The 12,135-nt window shown below is 41.5% G+C and overlaps 1 protein-coding gene across 1 annotated transcript in view; it reads right to left on the bottom strand.

Annotated features, from left to right (window-relative positions):
* LOC127578292 (protein kinase C-binding protein NELL2-like) overlaps positions 1 to 12,135 on the bottom strand; it is a 201,367-nt gene that overhangs the window by 6,017 nt on the left and 183,215 nt on the right. The window contains exons 18-19 of the mRNA XM_052030139.1: positions 5,413 to 5,589; positions 450 to 674 (exon numbers count right to left, since the gene is read on the bottom strand). Coding sequence (XP_051886099.1) covers positions 450 to 674; positions 5,413 to 5,589 — 402 coding nt within the window. The remainder of the gene's footprint in view (positions 1 to 449; positions 675 to 5,412; positions 5,590 to 12,135) is intronic.

Raw genomic sequence — 12,135 nt, forward strand, 5'->3', positions numbered from 1 at the left:
ATGTGGAAAATGTCTTATTTTGAATCAGGGGTCTTCTATGTGTTACTCAAACCTGATAACCACTGCCCTACATAACTTCAATAGTACTTGCTTGGTTGTTAAGCACTTGGGAATATCACAAGTTTCTGAATGGTGCTGATTCCTCAATTCAGGAAGGGGATGTGATCTTGGAAATACATTTCATTAAATGAAATTTAATAATTTGGAAATGATGAAGGAAATGCATTATGGGCATTTCAGTACAGCATATTCTCATGGCAGAGAGAGACACACTATTTGGTATATAAGGCATCCACCCCAAAGAATGAATGGCACTAGAGTGAGAATTTGTAAACCAAATGTTCATAAATGGATCAATTACTGCATAGAAATGCCTATCTTTTCTTTAAGTAAACATTGCTATTCTAGACTAGACGCCATTGCTGACCTCAGTAAATACCCAGCCTCACCTTGCATTGGCAGAGGGTACATTCTGTGCCATGTTTTATCCACGATGATCCAGTAAAGCGAACCAAATTAATCTCATCTATGCAAGTCTTGGTGATATCGTTGCGGATTTTACTGGCTTGACAAGGATCCTCAACGCACTGTGGACAGCATTCGCCCTCGAGGACCAGGCTAAATTCACAGTCAGCTTCTGGGCATTGCAGAGGCCAGCAGTCCACCTCACCTTGCTGGGTGGAAAAAGACAAGGTGAAGAAGAAGAACCATAGAACCATACAGCACAAAACAGGCCCTTCGGCCCACCATGTTGTGCCGTCCATCAAACCACCCTCACACTATCTAACCCTTTCCTCCCGCATATCCCTCTATCTCACATTCCTCCATATGCCTATCCAACAAACTCTTGAACCTGTCCAATGTATCTGCCTCCACCACCACCCCAGGCAGTGCATTCCATGCACCAACCACTCTCTGGGTGAAAAACCTCCCCCTGACATCTCCCCTGAACCTTCCACCCATAACCTTAATGCCATGCCCTCTCGTCTTGAGCATTGGTGCCCTGGGAAGGAGGCGCTGGCTGTCTACTCTATCTATTCCTCTCAATATTTTATATACCTCTATCATGTCTCCTCTCATCCTCCTCCTTTCCAGTGAATAAAGCCCTAGCACCTTAAGCCTTTCCTCATATTCCATATGCTCTAATCCAGGCAGCATCCTGGTAAATCTCCTCTGCACCCTCTCCAACGCCTCCACATCCTTCCTATAACACGGCAACCAAAACTGAACACAGTACTCTAAGTGTGGTCTAACTAGAGTTTTGTAAAGCTGCATCATCACTTCGCGGCTCTTAAACTCAATCCCACGATTTATGAAAGCTAACATCCCATAGGCTTCTTAACTGCTCTATCCACCTGTGAGGCAACTTTCAGTGAACTGTGAATATGAACCCCCAGATCCCTCTGCTCCTCTACACTGCCAAGTACCTTGCCATTTACCTTGTACTCTGCCCTGGAGTTTGTCCTTCCAATGTGTACCACCTCACACTTCTCCAGACTGAACTTCATCTGCCACTTGTCAGCCCAGCTCTGCATCCTATCAATATCCCTCTGTAAGCTCCGACAGCCCTCCACACTATCCACAACACCACCAATCTTAGTGTCGTCCGCAAACTTAATAACCCAGCCTTCCACCCCCTCATCTAAGTCATCTATAAATATCACAAAAAGTAGAGGTTCCAGAACCGATCCCTGCGGGGATCCAAGTTGCTGGAAAGAAGCAAAACCAATATGAAGTGACATTTTGACATATATACCATGGTATTAAAAAGTCAATTGTTAGTGCCTTGGGTCACATCTCATGAACTCCTGAACCCTTTGGGAACTGTGTGTTTTATGACACAACTGATTTACAGCTGCCTTAAATGTGGCCATTGAGAAAGAAGCACCCGAAAGTAAGTGATGTTATAATTTATAACAAACATACAGAGTCAAAAATCAATGTGCTCCCAAGATGTAATGTGCAGTTTTGATGGTTTAAAAGGCTTTGTTTCACTGGACTGATGAAATGCATATAAGGAAACAGAAACTGCAGGCTTGCTTTAGAACACAATGACAATGTCGCAGGAAAGGAGCTTTCAGAAATTAAAGAAAAAGCCCTTGGGGTTTAACTTTGCATATGTTGTGCTTGCTTTTCAGCATAAGACAGGTGCAAAGTTTAGCATTTGATATTGGATGACCTGTCTCCAATTAATGTGGACATTGACTTCACAACAAAATTTGTGAGGATGCTGGTTAGGATGTACCTGGTGATAACTAATGATACATTATGATACCAATTTGTACATTTTAGGGGTCTTTGCCTATTATAACTCGTATTCAGGGGTAAATAAGCAAAGCACTGAGCCTGGCTTGAATCTACATCTGCTCTTGTGATTGCGAACTCCAGGTAAGTTTTTTGTTGCTTTTAAATAAATTCACCTTCAGAGCCAAGGGGAATGGGTGCTTCCCTTTTTATTAACTCTTGCTAATATTCTGCTCCTGTGACTCAGCTGAGTGCTGATAAGGCTAGTGACTCAACACTGGTATCATTGCTCTGGTAAGCTGCGGTAGAGTCGAGAGCACTGGTGAGTATTATGGTCATGGGGACCAATTTGCACCAACACCTCGATTGAAGAACAGATTACTTACACAGCACTGAATCTGAGCCAAAGTTTACTCATTCTATTTCCTGTAAAGCACGTCACTTAAATAATTTGAGAAGATCCTTGGTACAGATACTTACTCAAATTTACTCCGTCAAATTTTGAGTTGCTAGGTATCCCATAAAGAAGGCTAGTGATTTCAGTAATAAAATGAGATCCACAATCTAACAGTTTATTCACTGTGTCTCTCTTAGATGCCACATGGGTCCAAATTATATCAATTTGGTGGTGCTGTGTTGTTGTGGTGCTGAGTTATTGGTCTGTGGATGCACAAAGAAGTGCTCTTGGCTAATATCTTGTCACTGGTGTCATCAGGCTGTTGAAATTTTATATCCATTGGAAATCAATTGAGTGTAATATTCCCTTTAATATATTGATAGAGTTTTAAACTTTTTTTGCCAAGCAAAATGCAGATCATAACAAATTCGTTGTCTTTTAACCCCTGGTTAATGATCTACTCAAATGGATAGGGTATAAAATTTGCTATGATTGACCTTTTAGCTTGGTAGTAAATAATCTGTAATCTGCTGACTCTAACTAGGCCTTTATTTGCTTGATGATGTAAGGTAGAAGGGTTGCCCTTCATTACATCAATAATTGTCATGTTAGCCTGGATTTTTGTACTGTTTCCAACTAAACAAAGATCTTGGTCAGAGGGACACAAGAGACTGCAGATACTGAAATCTGGAGCAACAACCAATCTGCTGAAGGAACAGTGGGTCGAGCAGCATCTATGGGGTGGAGGGGGGGGGGGGTGGAGAGGAATTGTTGATATTTCGGGTTGAAACCCTGCATCTGAACTTGGGTTGGTTGGGATGGGACCAGAACACTAAGTGAAGTTGTACTATAATGTCTACTTTGGTAACTGGTCTCTATCATTATTTCTGGATATAGAATTCTTTGGAAAATTTTGTGCAAATGAAATGAAATTATATCATACACATCTTTTCCAATATTTTAAGCTCATTTGTACTGTTTTGTGCCCTCAGTTAATTAAGTGAGGGAATCATAGAAATTTTACCACTGAAGGACACAATTAAGCCCTATTCTATCCACTCAGTCTAAATAAGGATCTGGTTACATTAATCCCACCTATACTGTTGATCCAAAGCTTTGTAGCTAGGTTAAGACTCTTAAAGTGCTCATCCAAGTGATGAGACCAGAAGGCAACTTTCACTGTTGATAATCCTTCAGCAGCAGTTTGTGTGTGTCCCTGGGAACAAGCAGTAGAGAACATCCTGGATGACACAGCTATTTGAGATGAGCCTGAACAAAGACCACAGCACCTCTTTCCAGACCTTCCTGGCAGATACATATTCTAGATGTAGATGGATGATGGTCTTAACTGCACCACAACCACCTCGAGGACAGGGCGTGGCGGCACAGAGACTCCAGCTCTGCAAGAAGATCTTGACAGGGAAGCCCCTTCTCACCACTAATTGAGCTTGGTGCTTGTTTGAAAGTTTTAGTGATGAGATATTATGCTGAATGGCCTGGACAATCTGTTCAAGGAACCATCTGACAGGATCCATCATCTCCTTTTCTCACAGGACCTTAATGACATTCTGTGCAGACCATCGCTTGGTTGTCTTTTCATCAAAGGTGTTTTCCTGCACAAACATTTCTACAAGAAATAGGTGTTATGGCACAGTATCACAGAAAGGAAAATTCTGCAGCCAAATTTTTTGCCACCCCATGGACAAATAGAAGAGGACCTCTCCATGACTGAATATTGCAAATTTGCATATCCCATGGTCAAGGACTTCAATGTGGAAAGGTGCACTGAAGTTTGGTGCAGCCACCACCAAAGCTCAAAGGAGAAAGGCCATAAGTTAACATCATCTCACCATTGCACACTCAGGGGTTGCAACCTCGGGTTTCTTAAAAAAAACTCAGACTGTTTGCACAAAGAATTAACATTGATGCAATTATATGGTTTGCATTGGGAATGGCAACATACAAGCACACTGTATTATATTCGTACATTTTATGAATAAAATAATATTTCAGGAAAACAATCTTGTTGAATGCAATAAGGCAGAGAATTCCAGAACCCCACTGCTCCTTCAGTAAAAATAATTTTTCTTCAACTTCCCTCTGATCATTTAAAATCTGTACATCCTTGTTACTCACCTCTCTACTATGGGAAATAACAGTCGTTGTTTGACTCAGTGTGTGTTCACCTTGTCCAAGCTTCTCGAATTTTTAGATACTTTAGTGAAATTGTCTTGCCAATCTCTTGCTGTGATCTAATGGCAACGCTTTATTGGACTCTGCAGCACTCTCTGCCTAGACTACTGTTCTCCATCACTTATTTTTCCACCGCCCCATCAGAGAACTAGGGGAATCTCTGCATCCCTATAGTTCTGATAACCATTCTAGTTTCTCAGACTTGTTTGCTTCAGCATACAAAATAATATTGATATGTGCTCCTTTAAACAATTTCTGGACTTTAACTCCTACAGTAACACTAATGTTTCACTTCCAAATGGATGCAAGTCCAATCAAAGTCATATTCGATGTGTAGAATGCAGCAAACCTCTGGAAATTACAGTGGGGTCCCGTTTCATAATGTCATACCTATGCCTAACTGAAAAAGCATAGGTTAGTATATCATTTGGCATCATTTTGAAATGCTTCTCACCACTTACTTTGGGAGCTGCTCACATCTCTCATATACAATGGTATTATGTTTAATGCATTCTTGTAGGGATGACTATTTACTCTAGGCTGTACCAAATGTCACCTTTTAACAAGCTATGTCTTACCACGCAATGGCACTGTTGACAATCTTGCACCCAAGTGTCTCCACTCTTATAGGTCACATCTCCCTTTTGGTTCAGACATTGACTGGTTAGCCGTGGGTCACACTCAGGGCAACAGAAAAGATCCACAGTTGGGTTTTCACAGTCACAGACCATCCGTCGACACAATACTAAGCCAGTCTGGTAAAGAATGAAAACAATATGTCAGTGGAGCACATAGTATTTTTTTACTATTGTAATTGTTATTTTATATCAATAGGATGGAAGAATTTCAGGAGCACCCTTCTTGTAGACCCTTTGAATTGTGTATTATTTACCATAATTCTTATGTCTTAAAAAACACTTATAATTCTTTTTGCTGAGTGTCTCTACTGCTTTTCCCATTTCATTTCCGCATAACCCCAACACTCTACCAGAGCTGTCTTCTGCTTTACTGTAGGAGAACAAGGACTTCTGAGTTTCTGGGTTCTCCGGTCTCTTTTACTGACGCTCTGAATGTCCAGCAAGGAATGCACTTCAGTGTCACAACTTTAAGAGGGTCTTTTAAGCCATCCAGTGCACTTTTCAAAGGGCAATTTGAGATATGCTGTTGTTTTTTTGACAGCAGAAGAGTGTGAATGGCACTCAACACATGATTGGATAGTTCCATAAGTACCATAGTCACAGGCAGCATTTAATAGCTTTTCTTTTAATTTTCTTTCTTGAATTTCTCCTTACCCCATCAATTTCTTTGCTGTCTGCAAATTAAAAGCAAGTTGACTTCATTTTGTCTGGAGAAATGTATTAATGAAAGGCACAGGGGTATTAAAGCAATGTCAGCATTTCCAATAACTACCAACACCTCAACTGCATGATTTATGCAGACAAGAACTACTTCTTTTTCAGTGCTGGTTTGCGTGTCTGAGTCATCCCATCAAACAGGTTAAACAGAATCTGACAAAACTAATTGGTGATAATCTTCAATCATTAGAAATAGAAAAAGCTGTAAACCTACCAGTAACCTTTTGGGTTGATGGCTTTTCATTAGTATGGTGCTGATGACAAACCATTGACCAGAAATTTTATTTTCTATCCACAGATGCTGCCTCATCTGTGCTGTCTTTCTAGCATTTTCTGCATTAATGTCATACTTTTAACATGAGCAGTATTTCACTTATGTGTAATTATAGGTTGTTCTTCCTTGGTTAGGAACACAAGAACCAGCTTTACCATTCAAATAGATTATGGCTTAGTTGTACCTCCACACCATTTACACAATTTAGCTCCATTATCACCACAACATAACTGCATTCATATCACACCTTTAACAAATCAAAAAGTCACATGGAGCAACTGCAGTCTCTTTGGTCTCCAAAACATCACAAGGCATCTTACACAAGCATCGTCAACAAGAAAGGGTTCTGAGCCACGTGAGGAGTTAGGACAATGTGTGATGGGTGAATGGAATGGCCTAAATTGGAATATAGGCATCAGAGTTTTGAATGTTGATAAGTAAAGCTCAACCATCCCAATAATAGTAGAGGCTCTGGGGCAAAGGGGAGGGAGGAAGTTAAAACAATCATTGGAGAAAAAATATCAGGCAAACAAATGGAGGGAAAGGCTGACAAATAGCTTGCAGCTGATGACTTGCATCCTACGATCTTAAAAGGAAATAGCTGCATTGGTTGTGATCTTCTAAAATTCTGTATTGGATTAAAAACTGTCAAAATTAAATATGCAAGAAAGGAGAAAGTCGATGGCAGGAAATTATAGGCCATTATCAAAGAAGTAGTGGCAGAGTATTTAAAAAATGATAATACAGTCTGAGTCAATATGGTTTCATGAAAAGGAAATTGTGTTTGACAAATTTGTTAGGATTCTTTGAAGATGTAACAAGAAGGTTGGATAAAAGTAAAATAGTGAATGCCACTCATGTGGATTTTCAAAAGGCCTTTAATAAGATGTCACAAAAATTTATTCCCCACAGTAAGAGCTCATTGTGTTGAGGGCAATGTGATAGCATGGACAAAGGATAGGCTAACTATTAGAACACACAGTTAGCAGAAATAGGTCATTTTCAAGTTGATAAACTATAAACTGTCGGGTGATTAGTGATAGGGACTCAACTACTTAGAAACTATATTATTGACTTCGATAATGAGATTAAGTGCATTGTAGCCAAATCTGCTGATGATAGAACAATTGGTGGGGAAACACGTTGTGAAGAGAGCACAGACTTTGCAAAGGGATAAAACATGTGGGCAAAAAGTTGGCAGATGGAATATAATATTGGGGAAAAGTGAGGTTATCCACTTTGGTAGGAGGAATGGAAAAACAGAACGTTTTAAAATGACAGTAGACCACACAATGCTAATCTACGGAGGGATCCAGGTGTCCATGAAATACAAAAAAGCAACATGCTGGTACATCAAGTTATTAGGAATGTTGACCTTTATGGGAAGAGAGATTGTGTATAAAAGTGTGGTAGTTTTGTTACAACTCTACAGGGCATTGACAAGAATGTATCCAGAATACCGCTGACAACTTTGCTCTCCTTATTTGGAGTCTGTTCAGCAGAAGGTTCACTTCCTTGATTCCTGGGATGAAGGAACAGCATTATGAGGAAAAACTGGACCGATATTCATTGGAGTTTAGAAGAATGAGAGGTCATCTTGTTGAAACATAAAAGATTCTGAGGTGACTTGACAGGATTGATGCTGAGTGAATGACTTCCCTTGTGCAAGAATATTGGGGGTGTAGTTTAAGACGGAGGTGAAGTAGAAATTCTTCTGTCAGAGAGCTGTGAGTCTTTAGAATTCTCTACTCCAGAAGAGGGCTGTGGAGCCACTGAATATATCCAGAATGAGATAAGTGGGCAAAGGTTATGGCAAACAAGCAGGGAATTGGAGTTCAGGGCAAGGTCAAATCAGCCATTGTTTGATTGAAAGAGGGAGGGGCTTGAAAGGATGGCTTACTCCTGCTCCTTTACATAATTATTATGACACAGAATGCAACCATTCAGCCCATCTAGTCTGACATCTCTCAGCAGAACAATACCTTCAGTCCTATTGCCGCTCATCTTATTGCTGTGATCCACAACTTGCTTTTTGCACATGCCTGCCAATTACCCCTTTTTAATTCCTGTGCCAGCCAACCTACTCTAACCTGTACTCAGGGAGAGACAATTTTCCAGTAACCAATTAACCTACTAGCACATCCTTGGAATGTTGGAGGAAACCAGAGCAATCAGAGGAAACATACTATGATGCTAGAGGAACTCAGCATACCAGGCAGCATCCGTGGAGAAAAGCAGGAGGTCAATGTTTTGGGTCTTCCCACCCTGTCTCTTGGACATCCAGGATTCGAGATATCGAACTTCTTTTCTAACAGTGGTTTCCCTCCTACTGTGGTCGAGAGAGCTCACACCCGTATCTCTGCCATTTCCCGCACTCACCTCTGCTCTCACCCCCACCCCTCCCAGACCCAACAGGGATAGGATCCCCCTTGTCCTCACATTTCATCCCACCAGCTTACATATCCAACACATCATTCTCCGCCACTTCCGCCATCTCCAATGGGACCCCACTACCAAGTATATCTTCCCCTCCCCACCCCTTTCTGCCTTTTGCAGGGACCACTCTCTCTACAACTCCCTAGTTCACTCCTCCCTACCCCCCCCCCCCCCATCCCGCTCCCAACCCGGGAACTTTCCACTGTCCTCGCCATACGTGCGACACCTGCCCCTACACCACCTTCATCACCTCCATCCAGGGACCCAAACAGTCCATTCAGGTGAGACAGAGATTCACCTGCACCTCCCTTAATGTCATCTACTGCACTCGGTGCTCCAAGTGTGGCCTCCTCTACTTTGGTGAGACCAAATGCAGACTAGGTGACCGTTTCGCAGAAGACCTGCGCTCTGTCCGTAACCGCGATCTGCATCTCCCCGTTGCCAGTCACTTCAACCCCCCCCATCCCACACTATCACTGATATGACAGTCCTCAGCCTCCTCCACTGCCAGGAGAATTCAAGCGCAAACTGAAGGAACAGCACCTCATTTTCCATCTTGGAACCTTGCAGCCTAATGGCATGAACATTGAATTCTTCCATTTTAAGTAATCCCTTCACCCCCACCCCCCACACCCCCAACTATGCCTCTTCTTTTCTTCCCCTTCCCAGCCTCTCTCTCTTTTATTCTACACCCTCCCCATTTTTTACTCCTTACCTTTGACCCATCCCCCGGTGGATCTGCTCTCCCCTCCTCCCCCACACCTGCCTATCACTACCTCTTACCTGCATCTACCTTGTGCCCACCCCGCCTCCCCTCTTCTGTCCACCTATCACTGCTCTGCTTTTCCCTCCTATATATTAGGCTTCCCCTTTTCCTATCTTTAGTCCTGAACAAGGGTCCTGACCCGAAATGTTGACTGACTGCTTTTCTCCATGGATGTTGCCCGGCCTGCTAAATTCCTTCAGCATCATAGTGTTTTACATCTAGATTCCAGCATCTGCAATCCTTTGTTTCTCTAGCAATCAGAGGAAACCCGTGCTATTGTGGAGAGAATGTGCAAATCTCTAGCTGACCAGCAGCTGAGGTCAGGATCGAACCCAGGTCCCTGGAGCTGTGAGGCAGCAGTGTTAACTGCTGCACCACCATGCCAGCCTTTATCTGATGTTTCTTAGGTGTAAGTCGAGGCGATGATAGCCTGATCAGAAGAGCAATAAAATTGTCATATCTAGGGGTAAACAAAGCTGGATGAGAGCTTTCAGCAGCAGATGTGGTGAGAGAGTGGTGGAGCCATGATATTATAAAGACATGATCGGGCATTTGGTGATGGGGAGGAAACATGGTTCAAATACAACATTGAGGTCATGAGTGGTTGGGTTCAGCTTCAGACATTTGTCAGTCTGTGTATCCTTTGGTACCTTGATGGCACAGCAGATAGAATGGGTGTCTCATAGCTCCAATGACCCACACTCAGTAGAGTTTGTACGTCCTCCCATGACCACATGGGTTTCCTCCGAAGAGCTTGGTTTCCTCCCACTACCCAAAGCCATGCTGGTGGGTTAATTGGCTGATGTAAATTGCTCCCAATGTAGGTGGGTGGTAAGAGAATTGGGGAAAGGAGTTTATAGGCATGTGAGACAGAAAAGGTTGTGAGGGAATAACTGGGGGAACTAGACTGATGGAAATGCTCTGAGTGCTGGCATAGACTCAATGGGCTGAATGGCATCTTTATTTGAAATAAAAATATAAATATGAACAAAATCTATTGATCTCACTCAAGTTCCAGATACTTCAGCATCTGCAAAAGTTCTGCTGGAAGGAATTCCACATTTATGCTGTCATTCATACTGTAAAAACACATACTACTTTTCTTCTCAGTTGGTCAAGATGTAATTTTTAGATTGTATATCCATGATTTTGATTCTTCAAATTGAAGTTTCAATTTTTATTCAAAGTGAATATCAACCTTCTATTATTCCGTATTCCTCTTCCTATTGCATAATTCACATTGAAAATAAAATCTAGTCCCTGTAGAATTTAAATTGCATTTGAAGCATCGGTATTTGGAAACATGACAATGTTGTAGGATTATTAGAAGAAGTCTGCTTTATTGTTCTTTTGTAATTGGTTTATACTATATGTGAAAGCATAATCTTTCATGAGAGTGAAACTAATATGTAGTGTTAAAACCTTTTAAAACACATGGTCAAATTAGCAAAATCAGCTTGCAGTCAATATATTGTTTCATGTTGATTGGATGAATTCCCAACTCTGTGGCACAATATTAACACAAAAAAAATCTCACACTTTCTGAAATTAAATGTAATAATTTTATAAGCCATAAGCAAGCAACAGGAAGTATTAGCCATAATAGTCATCAAATTGTTCCAATACATAACTAATTCACTAATGGATGTGATCTCAGTCCCACAATGCATTGTTACACCCATGCAGCTAAAAGGTGAGGAGAATTTTCAAGCAAATTATTTTCGTGTTCCTTAAAATGATCTTGGGAAATAGGAGGCTGAATGGAAGTGAAGTGGAGTCTAGAACAAGAGAGCATGGCATTAAAATTGAACCTAGGCCTTTCTGGGTTGATGTCAAGAAACACTTTTTCAAACAAAGGATAATGGAAATGTAGAACTCTCTCATCCAAAATGGTGTTGTGGCTGAACCAATTAAAAACATGAAACTGAGATTGGTAGATCTTTCTTGAGGGTTACGGAGCCAGTCGGGGTAGGTAGAGTTAAGGTTACCCATTATCTAACAGGAGCAAGTTTGAGGATACAAGTGGCCAACTGCTTTTCCCTTCCAGTTTGGTGACTACTGTAGCCCTCAAGGATCTATCCTTAGATCCTTGGTGAGATGACAGAGTAATTAGCTCTATCTCACAACTATCTCTCTCAACTCCTCCATCACTCTGATTTGTCATTCTGTTTGCCTAACATCCAGAATTGGATATATGGAGCAGCAATTCCCTCTGACTAAATATTGTGGAAATAGGAAGCTATTGTTCTTGCTCCCTATCATGAAGTACATTCAGCAGACATTGATCCATCCTTCTTTCTTTCTACTTTTGGAAACTGAACCAATTGTACACAACCTTGGCAACCCAACTGAGCTTCATTTGAGCTTCTGATCCCACATTCTCTTTATCACCAAGGCTACCTAAGTCCAGCTCCATGCCTGCCACTGGAACCCTCATTCATGCCTTTGATACCTTAAAACTCAACTGTTT

The sequence above is a fragment of the Pristis pectinata genome, chromosome 15 (genome assembly GCF_009764475.1).
Source record: "Pristis pectinata isolate sPriPec2 chromosome 15, sPriPec2.1.pri, whole genome shotgun sequence".
NCBI classification, from domain to species: Eukaryota; Metazoa; Chordata; class Chondrichthyes; order Rhinopristiformes; family Pristidae; genus Pristis; species Pristis pectinata.